Below are 27,904 nucleotides of genomic sequence, written 5' to 3'. Positions count from 1 at the left end.
TTGGAATTGAAAACTAACTGACTTATATATAAAATTCAAAAATTTACTTTTCGTACTTTACTCCCAGAAATATCTTTGTTGCACTTTTAATCGAAGAATTATTGGCTATATATTATATTTTTTACAATTTTTAATTTTTATTTTAGCTATATATATACAGTCAGACAAAATTAGATGTAATATGTTTTGTATCTTTATTGTAACTAGTTTTAAGCTAAAACTTTATTTTCAATTTGTGAGCCTGTGTTTACGTTTTGGAATATGTGGTTGAATTTTATTTTTTGGCGTAAAAATGAGATGAAAAAAAAAATAATAAAAAGTTTCAAAATTCGAATCTTACAAAACGAGGCAGTGATAGAAACTTTTTGCATTTCACTATATTGTTCTCAATGTTTAGTGGCACAACGTTTCTGAAGTAAAAAAATACTAAAACCAGAAGTAAGATGATACTAGCAGTATCGAGCTAACCAAATTCTTCACTGGTCGAAAGTGAATATTCTTGATAACACACCAACAGTTGGCCCTCTGGTAGCGGTTTCTGAATTTTCCCCGCCAAAACGTGAGACGCTCGTGGCGGTAGACGGCCGAACTAGATTCAAGGAACCGCGTCCGTGTTCTGCGGCTTAAGGTTGAGGGGAAGGAAGTAGAAAATGTTTTTGGAACTCGACCAATTTTTTTCTCTCTAGTGTAGGCGCGATGGAACCGGCATAAAATCCTCAAATTTGTTCACTAGTGCCAGGATCTACTACCAATGCTAGAGCTCTTTATTTCTAGTCTCATTTTACTTCTGCTAAAACTATACTTAAACTTGGCCAAAAATTATCAGAGCTGTGCTAATTAATTAGTTAGCTAATTGAATTTCTAATTAATTAGCAACATTTACCAATTGAAAATGGTAATTGAATTTTAATTACCTTAGTGCTAATTGAGAAGTAATTCTAATTAATTAATATGAATAGGAAAGGTAATTATCTAATTAAAATTTAATTAGATTTAGGATTATCTAATTAGCCAATTGGATTCTCAATTAATCTTTTAATTTAGTAGAAACTAAAAATCAAGGAATTTACTCTTGATTCATCTATTTGAATATGAAAACGGCCTTATTATATCGATGAGGAAACCTTAGTGCTACTCTAAATATTTCAGCTCCTCAAAACATGAGAGAATAATAGTAGAAATTTCTTAAATCGTAACTGTCCTATTTCGATATTTCGACTGTTTTTCCTTCTCGAATTAATAGCAGTGCCCATGGATTTACTACTCAAAGTCCATTATAGGAACTGTGGCAAGAAAATGAAGAAATGAAACAAATTTTAACATGACGGAAGGCTCGAGGCTTGTCTCATTTTTCGTTAATAATTCACGGCTTCCATACCCGTTTTTCAATGCCATTTAAACATTAAACTTTGCATTACCAAAATACTAAATACATGGGCACTTTTAAACTTTTTGTTTACCTATGGTTTCATTTTTTCCTTAATTAGACAAGTAATTAATTAGAAATTAGTAATTCTAATTAATTAGATTGATAAATAAATGGCTAATTTCTAATTGAATTTAATTAGTTTCTCAGTCTAATTGCTAATTGGCTAATTAATTAGTTCATAAATATTTACCTAATTGCTAATTCTAATTCAATTAGTAGTCAGCTAATTAGCACAGCTCTGAAAATTATTATAATTTACTAAGATCGTTTTATACATAAGTCAATGTTTTCCATAAGTATGACACTGCTAGCTGAGAGCTAGTCGTGCAGTGACTTATTTGAAATCTTCATAAAATGTCATAGAGCGAATTCTGGTGAGGCGCTTACAAAGGTTTATACTACCGAATGAATAACAGGTGAAATGGCCAACTACGTGCAGCCAAGCTTGATACTGGAGTTGCAAACTTTATAGCACTATAACACAATAGAACCCTTCCCATGCGTATACGTAAAATTTACACATAGTACCCCCCCCCCGGTTTTTGGTTGGGCATAAGCTTTAGGTGCCACCTGGTTATAAGTAAAATAACTATCATTTACACGTGCCAATATTATTCACTCATTGCTGCCCAAGCATGAAAAGCTTAAGCATGCTGAATTTTTAAACTGGTACAGATGGCCCCCAACTAATTTACTCCAGAATCAATGTTTCCTCTAAGTTAAAGGCTCGAATTAGCTCTCAGTAAGTTTGTAGTCTGTCATACTTAATCAACAAATCTCATAAACTTATGATATAACTAGATTTTGCTAAAAACTTCCAAAATAACTGTATCATTTAACAGGGCTTCATGTAATTTTAGAAGTAGGAATAGAGAACATGGTATATTGGGCGCGCGTCAAAGTTCACGACCCCCTTCGCTGGGCCGGGGGGGTATGAAAGAAGAGGTGGGTCATATCGACAGAGGTACAAAGGAATTACGTATTTTTCGCCGTTCCCGTCAGCAACGTCATCAAAACGTAGTTTGAACGAGCCAATAAGACAATTTAAAATTTTCGTTACGTGTTGAAGGGAGGGGCTCTATACTGGGCTATGAGTCGGACTGAAGCAAATACTAACCGTTCTCTATTCCTGCTTCTAAAATGAAATTACTTGACGTTGTGCCACCATTCCTTTTATTTATGAATTTTGGTTTTCATTTAGCTTTGGCGGGGAATTTGGGATTTTTATAACATAGTTTTTTTTTAATTACATACCTTTTTATTGCATAAAAACGGTATTATTGTCTCTCAACTTTCAGGAGTGGACACTACTATTAGCGATCAAAATATATCCCTTTGGAGGTGCTTTAAACAAGATCCACACACAACTTTTGTCTCTCGAAGTCTACGAGACCGATTTCAAACAATAGGAAAAAGAACAATTTTTAGACCCTTCAAATTATAAAAAAGAAAAGTTTTCACAAATATCCCAAAAAAAAGGAATTTGAATTTATCCGAAAATGAATTGAGATATTTGAAAGAGGTAATACTTAAAAAGTATTTAATGAAAATTGGTTGCCAAAAAGAAAAAAATAATTAAAATTAAAAAAGAATCCAATTTAGGTATATAAAAACAGACATTTAATTCATGTCTTAGTATTTAGCTTGATAAAAAAAAATTAAAATAAATCTTGTGTCTAAAAAAAAAGGGAAAAAAAAATGTTTGAAAATAATAAAAGAATCTCCACAACAAATAGTAACAAACCGAACCAAAATATTTACAGGTTTTAATATTTGGTTTACGTGATTTTTTATTTTTGGTTAATTTATTTGATATGTTGTATGTGAACATAAGTGGCATGCATATAACTTCCCAGAGATGTGACGTCTGTGACATTTGGTCTTAAAAAGGAATTTTTAAAACAATAACAAAAAGCCTGTATTCAAACTTTTTTCTTAGCCCAATTCCTATAGACCTTTTTATAAATTACTCCCCCAATGTATAAGCTTAAATTCCAAATACTTCTAAGCGTAATTCCAATTTCTCTTTTAAAGGTAGGGTGAAGTGAAAAATCAAGTGATTTTTATCGATTCTTCTTCTACTAATTATAAGACCAGTATGCATAGTGAAACATCCGGGAAATACCTCCGAATGATTTTAAAATTCAAATTAGGCTTAGATTTTAAGGGTGATTTTAAATTAGGACCTTCTACCAATCGCGTAACGCCCGGCCTTCCTGTTAACAAAATTCTCGTGGCACGCTCCATGTCTCGCGCCACGATTGTCACATCGCGCGCAAATTTTATCAAATCTCGCGATAAATTTCATTCGACACGGAGCGTGCCACGAGAATTTTGTTAATAAAAAGGCAGGGCGTTACGTGATTGGTCGGAGGGGCTTATTTCAAATTATCCTTAAAATCTCAACCTAATTTGAATTTCAAATCATTCGGTGTTATTTCATGGACTATAACTAGAATAAGAATCAATAAAAAATCACTTGATTTTCCACTTCACCCTCCCTTTAAGCCAGCTTACTTAAAACTTTACTTCGTAAAGGATAATTTAACTCAAATTAATAAGCGACACTTATGGAAGGTCATGTCACTTATGTTATTAAGTATATCTTTTCATCTTTAATTAGATAAAAAATATACCAAAATGGAAAGTACAAATTCTGATGTTACCAAGCAAAGTATTATTTTAAAAAAAAACATTAACAAAATTGCACTTTTATTCGTATTCAAGAAGAACACCACCACTAAACAAATTCCAAAGTATACGTAAGGTAAAATATATAATATAGCCCAAATCTTTAATATATTTCATTTTTACACTAAATTTTTGACGACGTGTAACTCTCGTAATGATCGATCTCCTAATTTTTTATTTTTCCAAGATTGTATAAAAAAAATCCAGTGAAAGGATTAAATTATAAATGTTAAATTAAAAACCCTAAAATTGCCATAAAAGTATTGTAAAATTTAAACTGATCCCTATAAAACAAAGTTGGCTTGTTGTGAAAAAGAAAAATTTAACAGAAAAAGTTTAAAAAATTCATATTAATTAACAAAAAAAAAATAAAACAATAACTAACCTAAACCAAGTTTTAATTAAATGAACATTGGTAAATTTTTGCTCAAAGGTTTATGAATTAGAGAAAAAATATTCAAATTTAAAGTTACAGGAAGTAATTAAAGCTCTAAATTAGCTAAGTTTAAAAAATCATTTAAGATATGGGAAAGAAAATTAAAAAAATTACTTATTAATAATACAAGCAGTTATTAAACAATAGGGAGAGGGCAAACCCATTCTTGCCACGTCATAGGCTTATATCTCTTACCTCGATTCCATCCCCCTAACGGGGGAATTTCAGTATCGCGCCTACAAACGCTCCCCTAAGTAGAGGTATAAAATGACGTCGGATGTTCTTTCCCTCCCTGACAAACGCCCTCTCCCTATGATCTTTGAACGTTTGAAGATTGCTAGAGCATTTAAAAGACGTAAAAATAGTTGGTTTAAAATCTATTGGTAATTAACTAATTATAAACAAATTAAGGGAAATTAAAATTTGAAGCTAGACTTTTCAGATTGTTAATATAATATATAGAAAGAGCTGACATAGGTTAAAATTAATAAGCAATCCATTTTTTTTTTCACACAGGCAATTTTAGTTTTTAGTTTTTAATGGCTGCAGAACAAAAAAAAAAACAAAACTCATTATTAAACAGCTAAAATTACTAATTAAACCTTTAGGCGCAAAATATTAATTTGAGTATGAATATTCCATAGTTTATACTAAATATTAGTGGGTAATTAGTGCCTCCCATAATAATAATGTAAACCCTAAAATACTAATTATTAAAAATCTCGATTAAAATTAATGGTGATGCGCAGAGTTTCATCAGAGTTTGTATATCTTTTCGAAATAAAGACTGCCTCGCCTTGTAAATCCTAAAGAGATTTTAATTAAAAAGTCCTAGTCAGGCTGAAATAACATCTTTTTTATTAAGCCTAGGCTGATTTTGGAAGGCGGGAAGATTCACCCACGTGCCTTTAGGAGTTTGAATCATGGTTCAAATAAGGCGGGAATCTCTTGTTGACCAATAAGAAAGGAGAAAAAGTAGATGTCCAATGAGATCACAGCATGGAGCCACTTGAGTACAGTAGGCCGTGGCCGAGGGGACCGTCATTACGCATCAGAGCGTACGAGATTTGAAATCACTATCGATTTTGATGATTTGAATGATTTGACTGATTTGCTGATTTGGAGCCGATTTTCACGATTTTACGATGATTTCGGTGCGATTTATGTGATTTAAAGGATTTGGAAGTGATTTGACTGATTTGCTGATTTGGAACCGATTTGAGTGCGATTTTCACGATTTTACGATGATTTCGGTGCGATTTATGTGATTTAAAGGATTTGGAAGTGATTTGAATGATTTGTACGATTTGAATGACTGGTGACTTAACGAGGATTTGAATGATTTGTCGGGGATTTGAACGATTTCGTGATATTATACCGAACATTTGCTAATGATTTTGATAGTGATTCGAGTGATTTGGCATTGATTTGATAGTGATTTTAATGATTTGATTGATTTGATGATTTGACTGCTTTATAAGGTTGCAATTGATTTCACTGATTTTTATAGTTATTTGAATGATTTACTAGCGATTTCACTGATTTGTGCAGCGATTTGATTGATTTCAAAGCGGTTTTAGTGATTTGCTTGATTTGGGAAGTGATTTATGTGATTTGAATGATTTGAAAACATAGGTGTACGAGGTTTGAAGGAGTGACGGCCCCCTCGGCCTTGGCCCGGCGGTCGACAGTCGACTCGGTCTGGCGTCTGCTATCGTTACCTAGCCCGAACTATTAGCCTCAGCCCTCAGGTTGGTCACGGGTGTTCTCGGAATTTAAGCATCAATGTTCAATTAAATTTGGGTTTAGTTAAATAAATTGACTCCTAATAAAATCGGTATGATATTGATAGGTATCTTAGTAATTATTTTGCCAGTTTCATTTATATTTTGGTCAGTTACTCTGATAACTTCGTGGCTTCGTCATGGAGGAAGCCCAACACACGAGTCCGGTAATTCTATTAAACATTAATATAAAATTCAGGCTGTGGGAGAGTTAAGGTGGAATTCATAAATAAACGTCGGACGCAACGCAATTTAGTACAGGCGAAGGCATAGCGTCGTGCGCAAAAAGCAGACGTTTGCGTACGACGTCCTGCCTTCGCCTGTAATGAATTGCGTTGCTTTCGACGTTTATGAATTCCACCAATAATCTAATAATTTATCCTTTTCAGAGACTGATATACTAGAATCAGCATCACCATTACGATGGCTAGTGTCTTTTATCATACCAGTGGTTATCGCTGCTTTTGGTTTACGCAAGAAGAGTTTAGATCGCAGTGGTGCGGCAGCGGGAATTCTTGTTGGTTTTATTTTAACCATCAGTAACTACGCCTTTCTGGCCTCTCTCTTTACATTTTTTATCTCATCATCGAAAGCCACAAAGTTTCGAAGCAAACAAAAAGCTAGTTTAGAATTGGATTTTAAGGAAGGTGGCCAACGAAATTGGATTCAAGTTATTTGCAATGGAGGTATCGCTGCGGAAATGGCGATTCTGTATATGATTGAAAAGGGATTGAAAGAATCTGCCATCGATTTTGATAAAGACTACGGGGCATCTTGGTTTTCAATCGCGGTTTTAGCGTCATTGGCTGGAGCTAACGGAGATACTTGGGCATCGGAACTAGGTTCTGTTTTAGCCAAAGGCGATCCAATTTTAATAACGACGCTAAGGAGGGTACCTAAAGGTACATTTCCTTAATCTTTGCAAATGTGGATGAGAGGGAAAGTATGACAATGGCCATAGAGCCTGTGTTAAAAAACGCCGACATCAAAGTTTCGCCAATAACTATTTAGTTTACTAGTGACTGGTGGACTTGCAAACTCGCGACTGAAAGTAGTTCAGACATTTATGCTCCTTGGTTTAACCATAGCCCACTCGATCACGCGCATCACGACGCAAGCTGCTCGCGCTATAGCTAAATTCCTGAGATTTGTTTTAAACGTATCTAGTTTTATGTGCTCTTCTATTGCTTCGGTAACCTTACATAAATGCATATTATACCTTCAAATACCTTTTAAAACATTACCAGCTACTCTGTCCTGACTACAAACACAAATCGAGGAAGTTCTAGCATACACAATAGCAGACGACGGTAACCGCGTAACCGCGAATTAACACAAGACCTATTTTAAGGGAGTGAACAGGCCCAGTATAGCTACGCCAATAAAACGGTCACCTACGGCGAAACTCTGATGACTCGCGACTTTTGGCCATTTTCATACTTTTCCTCTCATCCACTTTTGATTCTATGTCATATTATATTTACCATTGAAATTTTTATTAAATATATCAGGTACAAACGGAGGCATCTCATTTGCGGGTATCGTTGTTAGTCTTTTGGGAGGAACATTAGTAGGAGTAATGTATTATGTGGCCTTACTACTTTTTCTACACGAGGAAGCCCTAAGTTCCTGCCCGCCTCAATGGCCAATAGTGTTAATAGCAAGTTTTGCGGGACTTTTTAACTCCATTTTGGATTCAGTATTAGGGGCAACTCTACAGTTTTCTGGTAAGTATAGATTTTTTATTTTATTTAATTTCGCTTCTTACAGATTTAGGAATTCCGGACATATCACTATCAGGGAAATTAATTTACATAAATTATTTTAGTATTGGAAATTGGGTGTATACGTTTTTATTAGAGGTGTGCGAGTCCTCATTTTTAGGTTTCGAGTCCGAGTCCGAGTCCTGGAAAAGTGGACTCGTCGAGTCCATCGAGTCCTTAAAACATGGTTTCGAGTCCAAAATTCTTAATCCGAGCCCAAAATTCGTCAAATTTACTCTTAAAACATTCTGTTTTTTTTTTCTAACTGTTTCAAAACTAAACATTAATAGTAATTTTAACTTTTTTAAATATGAAAACATTTTTATCAGTAGCTGATAAAGTTGCCTATTAAGTTGGTAAAGAAAAATGGACTCGACAAGCCCTAAACGGGTAATTTTAGGCCTTGGACCAAGACCCGGGTACCCGTTCGAGTCCTAGGAAAACCAGTTTCGAGTCCGAGTCCGAGTACTCGGACTCGGACTCGAAGTCGAGTACCTGTCATTTTCGAGTACCCGCACAGCCCTAGTTTTTATTCATTTATGGAGATTTTTATGAAAACTGGCGTTTTTTATTGTGCCTTAGACACCCTTGAGCTAATGATAACGATTTAACAAATTAAATGGTAGTTTTAGAGGATAGTGATTAAAACGAATCCTGCCATAAGATGCACCCACTAGGGGGGGGGGGGATTGACGGACCCGCTGAACTTATCAAAGGCTGGTTTTAGTTCTACCCTAGTGCACGAGTCCTGAATGGTTACTGCCTTTGGTAAGGTAAAACTGGTGTGTAGAACAGGGTTGCCACGGGTCAGGGAAAACCTGGAAAAGTCAGGGAACTTAAAAATAGGCCGAAAAAGTCTGGGAAATTTAAAATTTTCAGCAAAGTCAGGGAATTTGATTTTTGTGGGTAAAATGTCTTTATTGAAAGAGTAATGAAAGTTTCTCCTGATCCTCTCTTAACGCAGGAAACTCTAGAGCAATCCTTAAAAATGCTGTCTAGAATTGTTTTTGTAAATGCCTTTAAAAAATCTTTTAAACCGTTATTTATAGTTAAATGTTTCTTATTCATTTTGACGCAAAAAATACATTGGAAAACTTAATTTAGAGAGTTTATTTAATTATACGTACTGTAAAACTTTCGGCCTAGAAAGGTCTGGGAAAATCTCAGAAAAAGGTCAGGGAAAACCTGGAAAAGTCAGGGAATTTGGTTCTGAAAATTCTGTGGCAACACTGTTTTAAGATCTTTGGATCGAAATGCCCAGTGTTCTGTTTTAACCCTATTGGGAGTGGGCAAAGGGGTGAAAATCAGCCAATCAGGAGCCTTCCCCCATTAGCCTTTCACTCTGTAAAGTTGCCGCCATTTTGGTGGAAAGGGGAGGAGCTATCTTAAGCCACACCTCTCTGGCAGCTCCCTATATCAAGCAAACAATACCGCCCCCACCCCCCGTTTTTTAGGCCAATCTCTCCAATATGTGGATGTAAAATATCATACAATTATGTTTGTGTAATTGAAGGGGTTCAGAAAAAAACTGGAAAAATTGTGGAACATCCAGGACCCGGAGTCTATCGCGTTAGTGGTATTCCATTTCTCGACAATCATTCTGTCAATTTGCTCTCTTCGTTCATATCGTCGTTACTCGTTCCATATGTGGCTATTTATACATGGCACCAATTAAGATGAATTCCTCCTTGATGGATGAAAACTTGAAAAGCTGGAAAATCTTTATAAAATAAGCGGAAATTGATCTCTCATTATTTTCTACAATCTCGCCAGAATTTTAAATTTTAAATGGTTAAGAAAAAAAAAATGTATAAAAAACTAACTAAAGTTTGATATTTAATTATTTATAGAGGATATATTTTTGAATTCAAGGTACCTGGGTGCATCATGGGGTTAATGTTTAAAATTATGGGGTAATATTTAATTTGTAAATGCGCCTGTATATTTAATATATATGTATATAACTTAAATAATTATGAGAAATGATTAAACGAATCTATCTATGCATGATGATTGAAGGAAAAAGGAAATTTCTATGGAGTTGATTTTTTAATTTTATTTTTCGCCTTATTTTAATAAATTAACTTAATTAAAGGGAGGGTGAAGTAGAAAATCAAGTGATTTTTTATCGATTCTTCTACTACTAATTACAAGACCAGTCTGCATAGTGAAACATTCAGGAAATATCCCTCTCCGAATGATTTTAAAATTCAAATTTGGTTCAGATTTTAAGGATAATTTTAAACAAGGACCTCCGACGAATCGCGTAACGTCCTACCTTTTTGTTAACAAAATTCTTGTGGCACGTTCCGTGTCTCGCGCCACGATTGTCACGTCGCGCGCAAATTTTATCAAATCTCGTGTTAAATTTCATTCGACACGGAACGTGCCACGAGAATTTTGTTAACAAAAAGGCAGGGCGTTACGCGATTGGTCGGAGGGGCTTATTTAAAATTATCCTTAAAATCTGAACCTAATTTGAATTTTAAAATCATTCGGAAGTATTTCCTGAATGTTTGACTATGCAGACTGGTCTTGTAATTAGTGGAAGAATCGATAAAAAATCACTTGATTTTCTACTTCACCCTCCCTTTAAGGAAATAATAACGATAACAAGGAAGAAATGAAGCTGTTAAAATGTAAAATCAGTAAATTATTTATTCAAATGATTCATTTATGGTACAGTGGTAAAATTATATGTTTATAAGATATTTTTGTAGCAAGGAGTGAAGGCACACGCATTGCCCGTCAGCCCGTCGGATTATTTTTTATTTATTTTCATGCGGACATTATTCGATAAAGAAGGGTTTTTAAGTTTTTGGCCGCCATTTAAAAAGATGGCAACAAATCGAACCCAAAAGACCATTCAGCCCGTCTATAGGTTAAAGGAAACCAGTGTACTAAATATTTGTGAAATCGGTTGAAACGCGCGGACTTTGTTGCATAGAGAAGATTTTTTTACATTTCTGGGCGCCATTTTTGAAGATGGCGGCGGATTGGAAAAATATTTTTTAGTACGCGCCTACTACTTATGAGTAACATTCCTGCAAATTTTCAGCCTTCTAGGGCAAGCGGTTTGGGATGGGCGTTGGTTATCAGTCAGTCTGTCAGTCAGGACATTGATATATATTAGGGGTGTGCGGGTAGTGATTTTTCAATTTCGAATCGGGTTCGGGTAATCAAAAATACTGTTATCGGGTATCGGGGCGGGTACCCGAATTTTTGTCGGGTATTCGGGTAATTAGGCTTAGCCGAAAAATGGTTGTCGGGTAATAGTCGGGTATTAAAAGTTAGACGAATAGTTAGTTATAGGTGTGGGTACCCAAATTTTTTGCCTGGTATTCAGGTAATTAGGCAAATTGATATTTCCTTCAAAAATTCCATTTAGTACACTATTCTTCCAGTTATATCTCAATCCTGGGTTATTCAATGTATGCTCTTTCTTAGTTTCTTTCTTTTTGATGCCCGCTTTCACTTTCTTAACCCTTAGTTTTATTTCAACACAGAATACTGGCAATGTATAGGCAAGAAGTTATATCAGTATCTCAGAGAGAAGGTATAAGATGCCTTTGTATTCGCGCGCCATAGCCCCAGTCCCCCTTTCAAAATACAAGGGGGGACGTAAAAGGAGGCGCCGGGCTATTTCGCTAGCTCTCCTCAGTCGGAAAATATGACTGTAATTTTCGTCACTCGCGTCGTCGCGCTGACGTGAGTTTTCAAGAACCAATGAGATGCTGGCTGTAATTTAGAGACGGGGATTGACTCCGGACCTACATTTGGACTGGAGATAAAGCTGGAAATCTGGCGAATTTATACCTTCTCTCTGAGATACTAGCAAAAACGGATTTATGCACTAAGAACGTGGGATCATAGCTTTAGCCTCTGGTACCATCCTCGCATACTTTATTGAGAAACTTCGTCTGCTTATATTTTGACTCCACCCACAAATTCTGTGTATAGAGACTTCTCTATTTTTGTGGTTAAATATTTTTTCCGAAATTGCGCCAGTGGTAAAAAAGCAAAGTGGACAACAATGCTATATAACTCCTGATTTAGTGGAATTAAGTTTTAAAGTTAAGAATATAAATAATTGATGTTTCTTTTTTAAGCATCTAGTTTTTCTTTCTTTATATATTTAACCACGAAAATAGAGATATACAGAATTTGTGGGTGGAGTCAAAATATAAGCAGACGACGTTTCTCAATAAAGTATGCGAGGATGGGTAGTGAATTTGCTACCTTCAACGTTCTTCTCACATAAATCCGTTTTTGATACTAGATAACTTCTTGATATAGGTGTGTCGCGTTGCGTGCGGTGATTCTAGTCTGTCTCAGAAAGAAACTACCACAGAACGCATAGCTTATGTGAACTAAATTTCACATTGAAACAGTGTTTCATGGAATTTCGTCATTCTTAAAATTTCGATTCTTTCTAAACCGGACAATGGGTGGTCCCCTTTCACTTCTGATTCCTATTTTTCTACCCGCGAATAACCCGACAACCAGTTTCAGCTTGTCACGGGTAATGGGGGGGATTATTTTTACTACCCGAGTAGTTTCGAATAGTTGGAAAATTCATTTTCGGGTATCGGGGCGGGTACCCGACCCGATACCCGAACGGGTAATCTTCGGGTATCGGGTACCCGCACACCCCTAATATATATAGATAAAGATGTTCCGTAAGTATGACACTACTGTGACTGAGAGCTAGTACGAAAACGGCAAGCGAGAATTGACCATGGAATTGACTACACTCGGTTTTGCAGTCCATCTTCCTATTTAGTCTGTACTAAGCCTTTGACACTGCCTCACCAGGCGTCTCTTTACGAGAAACGATGATGTTTCACCTACTTGGTGACAAGCTCTCACTCTCAGTAACCAGAGGTATGTACCGACGTAATTATTAGAAGTTTCGTGTCTCCACAAATCGAGAACAATTTTAAAGGAAAGTAGTAGCTTGTGGCCCCGGATATTACAATTATAACGTAAGTAAATTTATTGAAGTAAGTATTAGGAGTTAAAATTTTTTGTTAGGGCATCTGATTTTAATAGGTATTTACTGGTATTTCGTTTTACCAATGTTAAAAGATGCACATCGTTAGGTTTCCGTTCGTGTCACACTATTATAATTATAACAGAAGTAAAAAAAAATTTAAATAATCATTTTTAAAACAGTAGCCCATCGAGGGGCTATTCATTAACATTTTCTGTACTGGTACAATGTGACTTCTATTACGAGCCCAGCCCTTGGGTCGTCTTATTGCGTTTTTCTTAGAGGTGATCCGAGTGCTCCCGGAGCGCTCCGAAAAAAATCGTCTTTCAAAGAAGAAAAATGAGCTGCTCCGAAACGGAGGCGCTTTTTATATAGACCCAATCACTCCCTCCCGGATTGATCCCAACCGCTCTGACTCTAGAGACGGACAATGAGATATAATATATCAGAAGTAAGATGAGACTAGAAGTACTGAGCTAACCAAATTCTTTACTTGGCGAAAGTGAATATTCTTGATAACACACCAACGGTTGGCCCTCTGGTAGCGGTTTCTGAATTTTCCCTCCAAAACGTGAGACGCTCGTGGTGGTAGACGGCCGAACTAGATTCAAGCACCCGCGTCCGTGTTCCGCGGCTTTAGGTTGAGGGGAAGGGGGTAGGAAATTTTTTGGAACTCGACCAATTTTTTCTCTCTAGTGTTGGTGCGATGGAAGCGGCATAAAATCCTCAAATTTGTTAATCTACTACCAACCAATGCTAGAGCTCTTTACTTCTAGTCTCATCTTACTTCTGAATATATGTATTAAACCACAGCCCACTCGATCACGCAAGTTGCACTCGCTATAGAAGCCCCTTCAAACAGCCAAAAGTCAAGAATATGACCGATTAGTACTCCTTGGTAAACGAGTCTAAGAATTAGCATTTTGTCTATGGGAAAAATGCCGTTTTTTGAAGTAAAATGGGTGTAATTTCGCTTTTTGTGGATCAAATGTCGTGAAAATTTAAGAAAAGGTGCGTAGTAACGTTTTCTAAAGTCCTACAAATTTTCAAGTTTCAAGAGTGAATAGTTTTTCAGTAAAAAAATAAAAACTAGGCCCAACCGATAAAGTTCGTCAAAGCAGTCTACGAATTAGCATTATGTCTATGAGAAAAATGCCGTTTTTTGGGGTAAAATGGGCGTAATTTCGTTTTTTGTGGATCAAATGTCTTGAAATTTTATTGAGAGGTGCGTAGTAACGTTTTCTAAAGTCCTACAAATCTTGAAGTTTCAAGCGCTAATAGTTTTTCAGTAAAAAATTAAAGACTAGGTCCAACCAATCCAGCTAATAACGCCTGAAGGGAATTCCCTTCTGATAACGTTCTTCATCAAAATACTGTATTTAATATCTTATATTTGATTTATTATTACAATTTACTAGTCGTTAAAACAACTTGGCAAATATGTGAAAACCAAGTACTACAAGTATTGGGGGAAAAATTATTTATTTGAAAAATTTGCCCAGCGCGTTTTAAAATGGCTAGAAGTCATCCAGAGTTGAAAAAACCACAAACTGAAAGTTTGATAATTTTTAGAAAAATAACTATTAGTCCTAAGCCTTTCAAAATATTTTCTAAATTTTTAGTGTACTTTAATTTACAAATAGTAAAAAAATCAGGAAGCTAGAGCTTACATTTTTCACTTTCCTATAAAAGTTTGTTCATCAACTCGACAATTCCCCCTAACATTTCAGTGCTTTTTGTCTCAAAAATTTAGACTCGTTCATGTTTTCACTAGCTTTTCCACTACATCCCCTCGATTCTTGAAAATGCATGGGTTTTGAATTCTTTGAACGGGCTTCTATAGCGAGTGCAACTTGCGTGATCGAGTGCGAGTGCAACTTGCGTGATCGAGTGGGCTGTGATTAAACCTAGAGTCACAACGTGGGATCTCGAGATCTACTGTTTTCCTATACACTTTTTGTCGAGCATTAATCTTTATCAAATACGGGTGGCGCCCCCTATTAATCACTTGAAGAACGTTTTCATTACCGTCTGCTGCTATAATCTGCGTAACAAGCTGTCAAGATAGTTTTTGAAACGTGTTAAATAAAATACGCGAGTTAAATAATAAAAACTCAAGTACTTTTTAATCTAATAAATTGAAATAAAAATCATAACGATGTCTCTGATTGGAAATAAGCAAGTAAAAGTTGTAATTAGTTCCGCTAGAGGCTCACAGATGGCGCTGTCATGTTGTCTTTCATTGGGAGCAACGGGGTGGTGGAATAAAGTATAATAGGAATAAGGCATAATAACGAACTGGAATAGTGTATAACGTCGTATTTGAAAACTGGAATAAGGTATAACTGTCCTAATATATACCTTATTATAGCGACCCGGGAGCAACTACATTTGGTCCTCCGAGCTAGAGCGATGACATAACACGAAAATATGGAGCGATCTCTGAGCCCTCTCAGGCGACCCCAAAAGAAAACGCTTACTTGGTGAGCGTTATTGAACGGAGAATAATTAATTAGTTCGTTTATTTCGAAAACTAGGCCTAGCACTTCATGTAATCGGCGCTGCAGTCACACGAACAACCAGTGACATTAGCCTTTTTTTGGGGGGGGGGAGGGCGCAGGGCGATAGACCCCAAAATTCAAATGTTTTTCGGATACTTGTAAAGGTCTACACATATTCCAATAAACCAATTATGCAAAATTTAGTTATTAATTTCTTATAATAACTTTCAAAAGTTTGCCCATTTAAGCTCCTTCCCCCAAATTTCAAGCCCCAGCGACACTACTGATTTAGAGCTAACTGGATTGTCAACATAACTTCTTTCATTTTTGTCTTTAAAACGGTGATTGGATTAATTATCTATTGTAATGATACATTTTCAACGAGAAATAAGTATCACGTGGCATTTACATTTTCAAAATGCGCGGGTGGTTCACCAGTCTCTGGAGAAGTGTGATGTTATAGCCCGAAGCTTAATAATACATTTAAATCTACCTTCAAAACATTTTCAACGAAATCTTTTTAGCAGTTTATTACTCGAGTATAGAAAATAATCCAGGAAAACGATTTACAAAATTATAAGTAGGTCTGTAATTACGCCATAGACATTACCAACGTCATTAGTCCTACGATATCAACAACAGACAAAAACCAAGCAAAGAAACTATGCGCTTTTGGTAGCTGGATGGATGGATTTCTTAACGGTGGTCTTGACCAAGCGACAAACGTTCTCCTTTGTTCGACACATTCAGTCCACGCAAACTGAATAGTTCTTTGACATATCGCTAGTTGCCATTTGGGTATTGAATCTTAACTGAAGGTAATTACATTTTCCCAATAGTTTTTCAACAAATTGTGGTGATAATCCGAACCTAATTTTTGTCTTCTTGAAACGGTGTGGTGATAAGCCTTTGCGATTTTCATGAATTCTATCATAAAATAAGTCGGGGTGCGCGAATGACACTTTTTGGTATCGAACCGGTTACCGAATACCAAAACATTTTCCTTCTTATCAAATACCGAATCGAATAGACTATTCCAAATCGAATACTGATTGCCATGGTAAATTTCTTACTAACCGATTAATCGCGAATAGTTAAGCCTAGTATTCGCGAATAGTTTCCCTAATACTAGCCAATGCTTAACTATTCGCGATTAATCGTGTAGTAACCCTAATATTCGCGAAGCAAGGACAAAAACATTAAGAAGCGCCTAAATTTCAAAATACCTCTCCTCATTGGTCGCCAAGTATTTCTTAAAATTTTCCCAAGGCACTCGATGGTAGTTTTTGATGAAAGACAAATAAATTTGGGATGACATTTTTTAAAATAAGGTGGATCTCTCTAGTGCCAAGGACCTAAATTTATGGCAGTCGAACATTATCCGAGTAGTGAGATAGCTAGCTGAACTTCGGTATTCGATATTCGTATTGAATAGTGAAAGTGGGCTTATCGAATACCGTATCGAAATATTGGCTTCGGTATAGAGTGCTGTCAGAAGCGCTGGTGTGACGTCACCCATGCTGTTTTCCCGTAAAGAAAAAACGGTAACTGTCATCATGGCCGCCCATTGCTAAAGGCAGACTCGTGACGTTTAACCTTGGATCTGACGTCACAACTGACAGCACTCTATTCGATGGAAACGGTTAACCGCGCACGTCTAAAAATAAGCGAATATCTTTTGATGAAGTCTTGTTGAATTGAATTAGGGAAAGATGGATTCCCTTTTAAGTGTTATGTATGGACTTGCGAGTGGGAAGCAGTTTAGCGACAATGAAGCGCTATTAGAAATAAACGTCGATAGGCAATTTGTGCTTCTTGCCTTTAACCAGCTTCACGACCTTTGCGAACATGATGAGAAACCCCTACAGGTCTTAATAACGCACAAAAGATCCTCGAAAACTATTGAGACTAGGGACGACAAAGAACTGGACGAAATTCTGAAACCCAATGACTTGGTTAACATCCAAAGTCTCACGAAGAGTGTCAACCAGACGCTTTATGGTAAGTTTGATCCAAAACATTTGAGTGTTTCACTATAGAAATGTTTGTATTAAAATCATTGTACTATATTGATAAAAATACTTTAAATTTTTAGTTAAACATTTTAAAATCAGAAAATAGGTGTTCAAATGCGACGTTTATTTCTTATAATTCATAACAGGAAAGTTTTTCCTTTGCCGTGTGTTGGAAAAACCAATCGTTGGGACTCAGAAGGTACTTTTCGTCGTGGAAGATAAATTTGGAAAGCACGCCGTGACTGTGCAGTTTGGCTTCACTCCGTTTCCGTTAATACCTTTGTTCAATCCAGGAACATACTTGGCTATTCTAGAACCTCTCTTCAAAAGTGATGGAAACGGCACCATTTGGGCAAGTTGCGGTTTGCCTCACCAAATACATGAACTTGCGTAAAATTTTCGTTTCTTTGTAGGTATGTTGTTCGGATCCAAAGGAGGTCATTGTGCTTACCAGGGATCAGATAAGGCGCAGACTTCCTGACCTAAAATGGCACGATGAACATAATGACGACGAAAAATCGGTCATGGAAATTCGCACAATAGGCAACAAGCTCTTCGTTGATGGCAAATACGAAGAAGCTTTGAAAACCTACTCAGATGGACTCAGTATAGAGCCCAGCAATGTCGAACTGCTTTCCAATCGTTCCTTGTGCTTCCTGAAACTCGTTAAGTTCGAGAAAGCCTTGGACGATGCTTTAAAATGTCTGAAATTGAATCCCGTCCATGTGAAGGCGATTTACCGGGCCAGCCAGGCTTACTTTGGTTTGGGCCAATACGAAATAGCTAGAGATCTCTTGAGCGCCAAGATGGAAGTCCTTAAGCCTCCAAGCAAAGTAATCAAGGATCTTCTGGCCAAAGCTAAAGAAAGAATCTCACAACGTAACCACGGCATTTACAACATGGCTGAACTTTACAAGAATCGCATGGAACCAGTCATTCACGATGTCGCCGAATATTGTGGACCCGTTAAAATAGATGATGCTGGAGAGAAAGGTCGTGGATTATTTGTGACGAAAGATGTAGAAGCGGGAACGTTACTTTTCTGCTGCAAAGTGTTTGCCAGCTACCCGGCTCCTCAAACTGCCATCTCCCTCCAAAGTTTGGAATTGGAAACTTTCATCGACTTGGTTGCTGACAAGATTCAAAAGAACCCAGAAGTGGGTAAAGATCTCTATCAATTATTTGCTGGGAAAGAGATGGGCTTTTTAGATCCAAGTAAGGACAACTGTACCATGGTCTACAAGGAAAGAATCCGTCGCATCGTGAAGTACAATTCCTTCAAAGAGAAATTAATTGATTCTTCTCGTTATGATTTGTTCATATTACCATCCTACATCAACAATGATTGCATCGATGGCAATTGTCTTTTGACATTTTACGGAGACTTATGCCAAGCCAGAAGCACCAAGCCTTTGAAGAAGGGTCAGGAAGTTTTGATTAGCTATAACTGTAGCTCTTGTCGTTCTCTAATTGCGGAAAAGAATTTTGATTGCGAATGCGCCATTTGCAAATACGAGAGGCAAGAGCCGTCTGAAATTCGTTTTGCGAGAACGACTCTCCAGGATTCTTTCATGCGCTCCTTGTCATCGAAACCGAAAGATTTTGAGGAAAAACTCAAAAGAATGAGGGAATTGAGCGTCGGATCGCCATTTGCGGCGCATTATCTCTGTCCACTGCTTTATAAGTTGGGAAAATTTTACTACGACCGGAAGCAGTACAAAAAAGCGATGAGAGCCTACAAAGAGTTGTTGGAAGATTGGCGCAAACGCTCCCAGGATTACGTCCAGGAATACTTAATCGCCTCGCTCAATCTGTTTCACATTTATCTCGTTCTCAATGATATAACCAACATGAAAAAGATCAAGGAAGAAGCGTTAGAATTGACCAAAATCAATTTCGGTTGCATGGATCTGTCAGCCTTGGAAGTAGTCCACCCAGGCGCTACTAATATGCTTGGACTTCTTGACTTGTAAAGGGTTTAAGCTAAAGGTCTTGGAGGTTTTTGATACTTCCCAAAGTTAAGGGAAGTTTATTTTGTATCTTTGTTCTTTCAATAAAATTAATGTTTTTACAAGAATTAGATTGTAAATTGGTAGTGTTAATACTGTCGCCCAAAAATGTAAAAAAAAAACCCCTCCTTATTGATAACTTTCATATCAGTCATCATATCCATTGTTCTCTTGGATGTTGGAAATACGAAAGGCCTTCTGAAATTCGTTTTGCGAGAACGACTCTCCTGGATTCTTTCTGGTGTTTCATGTCATCGTAACTGAGCAATTTTTGAACCAAAGCTCAAAAGAATGAGAGAATATAGTGACGGATCGCCGTTCGCATTATCTCTCTCCCCTCCTTTCTAACTTAGACATATTTTACCACGATGGGAAACAGTACAGAAAAGCCTAAAAAAAGTTGTTGGAATATTAGCGCAGGAAAACCAATGCCTTGGAGGAATCTCTATGTTCCTTGCTGACGAAATTTGTGTCGTTATCTGTTATCTATACTTGAGGTACTCCGTGTCGTGCGAAGTGTGATTTCGTAACGTTTATTAACGTGGATGCTGTCATATTTCTGAACTAGTCCACTTCCCAGTATCCACTACAGCGAGCCCACGGGTCCTATAATTCCTATAAATTCCTATATTTTTGAACCAGTCCTGTATTATCCTATAATTTCATGAAATGTCCTATAATATCCTATATTTTTGACTTAGTCGAAGTTTTCGTATATTTTAGCATCAAATTTATCAAAATTTAGCTTTTTTTTATCGAGACAGTATCGAGGTATGACCAGAGCCTCAAATTCGCGGAGCTCGCTTCGCTCGCTCCGGTTATTTATGATTCACTTAAAGTTAAATTTAAACGAATTGGCTAATTTTTGTAACAATAACTTGTGCAAAAATGTTTCGAATGAATTTAGATTGGTTTTCATATATGTTCGCAATGTACGTTATTGCAAATGCTCAGGAAAATTTGTTTAATTTAGTCAGGGAAAACCTGGAAAAGTCAGGGAATTTCATTCCAAAAATTTTGTACGAACCCTGTAGGATTTTTTATATATTATATTATATTTTAATTAAGTTCTTCTGAGTTTTCAAAGTAAAATCCAATTTGTTATTTTTTGAGATTTTTCTACATAGTTTAAGCCCCAAAATTGTGTTATATATGAGCATTTTTAGTCCTATATTTTCCTATAAAAACACATTTTTTTCTCCTATAAAATCCTATAATTCCGGAAAAAATTCCTATTTTTCCTATAAGGAATTTAAATTTAAGAGTGGGCTCCCTGCCACTATTACAGTATATCGTGATGAGATAGTTCTGATTGTTTAAGGTAAAAATATGTTGCGCAACCATCTGAAATGGCAATGTTGGTATTTCAAAATGCTTGTTTAGAAACGTTTGACTGTCTCTTCAGGTTTCGTTTATCTATATCTATATAAATCAAAGTCCTGACTGACTGACAGATAATCAACGCCCAGCCCAAACCGCTTGCCCTAGAAGGCTGAAAATTTGCAGGAACGTTACTCATAAGAAGTAGGCGCGTACTAAGAAAGATTTTTGCAATCCGCCGACATCTTAAAAAATGGCACCCAGAAATGTAAAAACTCTTCTCTATTCAACAAAGTCCGCGCGTTTCAACCGATTTCACAGATATTTAGTACACGGGTTTCCTTTAACCTATAGACAGACTAAATGCTCTTTTGGGTTCGATTTGTTGCCATCTTTTTAAACGGCGGCCAAAAACTAAAAAACCCTTCTTTATGGAATAATGTCCGCGTGAAAAGTAATAAAAAATGTCCCGACGGGCTGACGGGCAACGCCGAGTGCCTTCGCTCCTAGGATGCAGTCAGGGCTCCCACCAGGTCCCTAAAGTCCCTATTTTCCTACAAGGTCCTTAATGTACCCTAAAATTGGTATTCGGTCCTTAAATCACCCCATTTTTATAAACCTCAGAAAAAGTATAAGGGTGACCTCAAAATGTCTTGTCTGAGATTTGACCAGAGCCCCAAATTTGCGGAGCTCGCTTCGCTCGCTCCGGTTATTTATGATTTACTTAATGTTAAATTTAAACGAATTAATTGGCTAATTTTTATAACAATAACAACTCGTGCAAAAATTATTCGACTGAATTTAGACTGGTTTTCATATATGTTTGCCATGTACGTTATTGCAAATGGTCAGAGAAATTTGTTCAAGTTAGTCAGGGAAAACCTGGAAAAGTCAGGGAATTTCATTCCAAAAATTTTGTACGACCCCTGTAAACTTGTAAAGGTCCAAATTCTAGTTCAGTGGATTTTTTATAAAACAGTAAACATGATACTAAAATAGTTACTTCCGGAAAGTCAGAAATAATATCCTATTTTGTCGAAAAAATAGAAAAGAGTAATAGGTTCCTAACTGATTGTGATATTTTCACAGAAAATAAATCATTGTGTTTTACCAGTGGTCCCTTTTTGGTTCCTACTTTTAGAATTTAGGTCCCTATTTTACCCTATTTTTATCGTGAAAAGTCCCTTTTTCCCCTATTTATTTTTGAGATTTTTGTGGGAGCCCTGGATGCTACAAAAATATTAGTCATCAGTAACATCTACACATTCTTTGTATCATTTTGATGGTAGTTCTTATTACACGCGAGCGACGCCGCGGGTAACAGCTAGTACCTATATATATGCGTTTATACCTGGCTTATAATTTGTTTACCCGAGCGTTCCTAATTGTTGCTGCTGCTCCGACGTGACTGTAGTGTAGTAGCCGCCAGTATATTTTGTTTTATTGGTTCTGCGGGATCATGACTCCTTTAGACACTAGATCTTGATGTGAAGTATATGAATTCCTTGTATGCCATAACACCTTCCATTCGGCCGGTAACTCTTTTTGCCATCTCTTTTATGCTATACTCTTTAATCTCTGTAACGTCGGATCTACCTTTGTCGGCTCAAGTTTAAAGACGAAGCTTGCAGAACTGACTGGCAGATATGTTGCTGGCTCAGTTGCTGATATTTCTTCTAACCTTGTTCTCTTCCATCTATTAGACCTCTCGGCTATTTGTGTAATGTCGGATCAGGTTTATACTGTACACATTAATTGTATGAGTGTAAACGCAGCGTAGAATTATTATTCGTCTATGGTTACGTCCTCAGTTCCGAATGGACTATCTACCACAGTCTCTGCGGTGACAATGGGTAACTTCAGTGCTCGTGATATGTCTTCCCGGACTCCCTCAGCTTGTACAAAACAATTACGGTCTGTAATTGTTCTCTGACACAGGAGGAAAGATTGTCATCAGGTTCGCCAAACGTTTACTGAATGTACATGGTTTTTCAGTTTTCTCCGTTGGTTTATTTTCTTTACTATAATCATATTTGCATATAGGTGAATGGTGTCTTCTCTGGCAGGTCTTACATCTGATATGGGTTCGACTATAGCGGGCGTTAAGACTAGTGCTAAGGCAGTTGAAACTCCTTCGTCCGTTTGTGGTTTGCTTGAAACTTCTCCTCTAGTATCTTTGTTTGGTTAGTGTCTTTTTGTTGGTGGTTTGCTTCTAACTTCTTGTCAGTGCAGGCATACACTCGTAATCGGTGTATCAAAAGCTGCTGCTGTTGGCGTTCTTCTGCGGTATCTTTGCTCAAATTTGTTATTTATACTTATCGTGTTCTTGCTGGTAGGCGTTTCTTGTCGTCGATCGCTAATGCTTTCGTCTGCCTTATACACAGTGGGTCTCTCGGCTCTCGAGTTCCTTCCCCAAGAACGTGTGAGGATCTTTTCACTGGAACCAGACTAGAAAAAAAGCTCTTATAGAATCTCGAGTCGAGTCTTTTAACTGGTATCGAGTCCTCGAGTCCTAAAGCATAGCCCCCCTGGATCACGCGACTCGCGGACGCAGGCTGCTCGCGCTATAGAAGCCCGCCCAAAGAATTATTTTCCTATGTTAAAGCGCGTATCGGGGATTTTGCTCGAAAAATCAAAGCCGTCAGCTTTTAACATGGCCGTCTATGGGAGGAACACCGTTTTTTCGCCCTAATTTGGCAAATAATGGCTCAAATCTCTTGAAATTTTAATCAGATGTGTAAAATAAGGTTTGTGATTTTTGTGCAAAATTTCAAAAGATTATATCGTGTAGTTTTTTTGTAAAAAAATTAAAACTTAGCCAAAAATCAAAGCCGTCAGCTTTTAACATGGCCGTCTATGGAAAGAACACCATTTTTTCGCCCTAATTTGGCAAATACTGGCTCAAATTTCTTGAAATTTTAATGAGAGGTGTACTGAAGGATTTTTAATGATCGGGCAAAGTTTTAAAGCTCTAATACCAATAGTTTCGTGCCGAAACCTTACCGGGAAATTTAAAATGAATAATGGTTGTGCTCATGTACAAACAAAGCTTTATTGAATTTCAGGGAAAAAAAATTTGGTTTTAGAGCTTTGAAACTTTGCTCGGTCATTAATATAACTTCAGCACACCTCTCATTAAAATTTCAAGAAATTTGAGTCAGTATTTTCAAAATTAGGGGCAAAAAACCTGGTCCCCCATAGACTTCGATGTTAAAAGCTGACGGCTTTGATTTTCGGCTAAGTTTTAATTTTTTTACAAAAAACTACTAGATATAATCTTTTGAAACTTTGCTCAAAAATCACAAACCTTATTTTACACCTCTCATTAAAATTTCAAGGGATTTGAGCCAGTATTTGCCAAAATTAGGACCAAAAAACTTAGTTCTCCCCATAGACGGCCATGTTAAAAGCTGACGGCTTTGATTTTCGGCTAAGTTTTAATTTTTTTTTCCAAAAAAAAAAACTACACGATATAATCTTTTGAAATTTTGCACAAAAATCACAAACCTTATTTTACACATCCGATTAAAATTTCAAGAGATTTGAGCCATTATTTGCCAAATTAGGGCCCAAAAAGGGTGTTCCTCCCATAGACGACCATGTTAAAAGCTGACGGCTTTGATTTTCGGCTTAAAATGCTTGATACGCGTTTTTGGGCCCATTGGGCGGGCTTCTATAGCGCGAGCAGCCTGCGTCCGCGAGTCGCGTGATCCAGGGGGCTATGCCTAAAGTCAGTTTCAAAACTACGTCTCAAGCCCAGTGTCGAGTCGTGATAAATTATATCAAGTCCCAGTCGAGTCCTAATGAATTATTCCATGTCAAAATCAAGGCTAAATATTTTCATATCTTTAATTTTTTACTCTTCATTTGTTCAAATATCACAGCTTGGATATGAAAAGTATCAAACGTCAATAAACATGTTCTAGCTGACGTCAAATTTTTGTCCAATCACCTGTCTTCTCTAAAATCTAAATCGGTAAAACCCCCACTAGATACCGCGCTCTACTTGAAATTCCGAGTCACCGAGTTCAGGGGAAATACATGGATAAAGGATGAGCGTGAGGAAATTTGTTTTCACGCTAGAAGGTAGGCTACTCCCTATCTCCGAAGGCAGCTTATTCGATATATACTTTGTTGCAGCTTCGGTTGTCAGCACGGGAAAGCTAGGCCTCTATGTAATGTATATTTGTGCGTGCTGACAAGAGACGAAAGAAGAATAAATTCTTTATCCAAAGTAAATATTTTTGGACTTGATATGGTGTTATGCCTCGGTTCGAGTCCGCCTCGAGTCCAGTAGTGAGGATTTTTGAGGACTCGAAATTATTGTCAAGTCCTAAAATTTTGATTTTCAAGTCTCGAGCCGAGTACTCGACTCTATTCACGATTAGAGTCAAACGTCTATTTCAAGAAATATGGCAGAGACGTACACAATGGGATGAAACTATTCCCGAAGATTTGAAGCAACAATGGCGAACCTGGTGTTTGGAGTTACATTACCTAGAAGAAATAAAAATCCCTTGATTTTACGGAGCATCTGAAGGAGACAAAACTCAGTTTCAACGTTTCACCGACTCCAGTGAAAGAGCGTACGGCGCAACGGTTTATTTCTCGATCGAAAACTCTAATGGAGATGTAGCCAAGTCAAGTGTCGCTCCACTCAAGAAGTTAACAATTTCAAGATTGGAACTTATGGGAGCCGTTATTGCGACAAAACTAATGACCACTGTTCGGCCAACGATACATTTTTGGAGTGACTCTATGATAACTATTTCATGGATCAAGCGAAATCCAAAACTCTTACGACCCGATTTCATGGAGAGACGTCAAAGGAAGCCTTAACCCAGCAGATCGCTTGACTAGAGGGATAAATGTCAGTCACAGAGCTTATATCGAATGACTTGTGGTGGAAAGGTCCAAAATTTCTAAGAGAACCGGAAGGTGAATGGCCAAACCAACCTAGAGATAAAGGTTTCACGCAAGAAGACGAAATAAAAATCCAAGTCGAACGAAGACCCAATTCAAGGGATGTTGAAAGTCTAACTGCTATGACTCTTAAAACGCCTGAGACGGAACCACTCCTGAAATTGATAGACTAATCAAACTATGAGAAAGTAGTGCGTGGACTAAACGATTCCTGACCAATTCAAAACTGCAGCAAAGAAACCGACAGAGGGGAACTCTCACCACCGAAGAAATCCTGGATGGAGAGAGATACTGGATTAAGAAGGTTCAACATGAATCATTTCAAAGGGAAATCATGGCTATAAAGAACAACACGCCAATAGCAAAAGATTCAGAAGTATCTGACTTAAAGGGTTTCATGGACGACGACGACCTTTAACGGCTTGGTGGGAGACTTCAGTTCTCGAATTTGGACTACGACGAAACACATCCAATAATTCTAACAGGAGACCATCCGTTTACTCACTTGCTAATCATGAAACATCACGTCGACCAGAAACATATGGGCGTTAGCGTACGGTCATGTTAGCTAGTCTGCGATCAAGATTCTGTGTTACGAGAGGTCGGCAAATAATAAAGAGAGTCCTCTCAAAATGCCAAAAATGTAGAATCTGGAAATCGAAACCTCTCATGCAATCACGACACTGCACCCTTACCACCAGAGAGAGTTATTGCAAACGTTCCATTTGAAGCAACTGGAGTGGATTTTGCCGGTCCAGTTATCACCAAGCATTATGACGTGGGATCCAAGTTCTGGACGCAGCAATCTAAAAGCTACATCGCTCTTTTCATCTGTTCAACTACCAGAGCCGTGCATCTAGAGCTAATTTCCAGCCTCAACGCGGAACATTTTATACTGGCGCTAAAGAGATTAATCGGTACAAGAGGAGTTAGTCGTCTATTCTTGTCCGATAACGCTTTGACCTTCAATAGAACCGATAGGGAGATATCCAAACTTTGGGACTCAGTGTTGACGAACGAAATGGAGTATTTTGGCACTACACGGATCCAATGGCGATTTATTGTTGACAGGGCTCCCTGGTGGGGTGGCATGTGGGAACGCATGGTTCGGACAATGAAAGAATGTATTAAGAAGACGCTAGGTAAAGCGCTTTTGTCAAATGAGGAAATGGAAACAGTCGTAATTGAAGTGGAGTCGGTCATAAATTCTCGACCTATCACGTACATCAGCAATGATCATTAGGAACCGACCCCGCTAACTCCATCTCACTTTCTGTTTGGGAAAAGATTGGTCGCATTACCACCACGGAACTTCAAGATGAATGAAATTAAATCCACTAGAGATGGCCTCACCAGGAGTTCATAATGGCCCGAAGTACGAAACTGGTTAAAAAACCCGTAACAACAAAGTTTCGCCGTAAAGCTCAGCGGATTCACACACCGCTTATCTCCCAAAGAAATAGTTACCCCATTTTTTAGCGCCCACGCGCATTAACTTACACACTTCCGGTTTAGCACTATTTTTATCTTGTGATTTTGGGAGCGAAACTGGCTCGCGTGTGTGCTTGTCGGAACGGTGTAAATTAAGCCTTGGCTAAGAAGTTGGCTTTTAGTCGGGGTTTCTAGTTTTCTACAAAACATTTAAACGATCGTCAATAATGTTTTGTTGTGATATGTGTGAGTGAGAATTCCGTGGTGAAATTAAAACGGTTTGGACAAATTTATTCCCAGTATCTTTAATATAAGAATTGCAACGTGTTTCTACGTCCACCATATCGCCATTTTTCTTTTCGACGGAGGTTCCAGCCAACGGAAGTTTTGGAACGAAAACCAAGGAGCATAGATACCACTACGATATACTGTAAGGTTGTATGTCCATAAACAGGCTAATCCATTCTATGCGCAACGACAGAATCTTGTTGTTCGCGATTTTTACCATTAGCTCTATGGCCAGTTTCATACTTCCCCCCGAAGGGGGGTTATTATGAACTCCTGGCCTCACCAAGAGGTGGAAATACAGACAAGAGTTATTTAACCGAT

The 27,904-nt window shown here is 37.4% G+C and overlaps 3 protein-coding genes and 1 long non-coding RNA gene across 6 annotated transcripts in view; 3 read left to right on the top strand and 1 right to left on the bottom strand.

The window, feature by feature from the left end:
• mmd (disintegrin and metalloproteinase domain-containing protein mind-meld) overlaps window positions 1-5,367 on the top strand; it is a 101,706-nt gene extending 96,339 nt beyond the window's left edge. For both annotated transcript variants that reach the window (XM_089866936.1, XM_089866935.1), the window contains exon 27: window positions 2,728-5,367. In XM_089866936.1, the coding sequence (XP_089723062.1) occupies window positions 2,728-2,746 (19 nt within the window). In that variant the 3' untranslated portion in view covers window positions 2,747-5,367. The remainder of the gene's footprint in view (window positions 1-2,727) is intronic.
• An 894-nt stretch (window positions 5,368-6,261) lies between these two features.
• LOC149703016 (transmembrane protein 19) lies at window positions 6,262-10,139 on the top strand. Of its 2 annotated transcripts, XM_089866938.1 has the most exons (5): window positions 6,282-6,507; window positions 6,730-6,857; window positions 6,934-7,242; window positions 7,852-8,067; window positions 9,617-10,139. In XM_089866938.1, exons 2-5 carry the CDS (start codon window positions 6,764-6,766, stop codon window positions 9,781-9,783), a joined length of 786 nt encoding a protein of 261 aa, XP_089723064.1. In that variant the 5' UTR covers window positions 6,282-6,507; window positions 6,730-6,763; the 3' UTR covers window positions 9,784-10,139. The 2 variants fall into 2 exon arrangements, with proteins under 2 accessions (XP_089723063.1, XP_089723064.1); XM_089866937.1 differs by having other exon boundaries at window positions 6,262-6,507; window positions 6,730-7,242.
• A 1,086-nt stretch (window positions 10,140-11,225) lies between these two features.
• Window positions 11,226-16,048, bottom strand: LOC149703015 (uncharacterized). The gene is made up of 2 exons (XR_016381915.1): window positions 13,590-16,048; window positions 11,226-13,513 (listed from the first exon to the last, which is right to left on the bottom strand). It is a non-coding gene; the product is annotated as an uncharacterized LOC149703015 (long non-coding RNA).
• Window positions 16,049-16,257: 209 nt separating this feature from the next.
• Window positions 16,258-19,689, top strand: LOC149703014 (uncharacterized). The gene is made up of 4 exons (XM_089866934.1): window positions 16,258-16,415; window positions 17,304-17,598; window positions 17,759-17,964; window positions 18,026-19,689. The coding sequence occupies exons 2-4, from the start codon at window positions 17,310-17,312 to the stop codon at window positions 19,583-19,585; spliced, it is 2,055 nt and encodes a 684-aa protein (XP_089723060.1). The 5' UTR covers window positions 16,258-16,415; window positions 17,304-17,309; the 3' UTR covers window positions 19,586-19,689.
• Window positions 19,690-27,904: the final 8,215 nt, after the last annotated feature.

The sequence above is a fragment of the Phalangium opilio genome, unplaced genomic scaffold (genome assembly GCF_054372755.1).
Source record: "Phalangium opilio isolate 3A_F unplaced genomic scaffold, DU_Popi_V2 ptg000017l_1, whole genome shotgun sequence".
Classification (NCBI taxonomy): domain Eukaryota; kingdom Metazoa; phylum Arthropoda; class Arachnida; order Opiliones; family Phalangiidae; genus Phalangium; species Phalangium opilio.
This window is presented reverse-complemented; position numbering and strand designations above follow the sequence as displayed.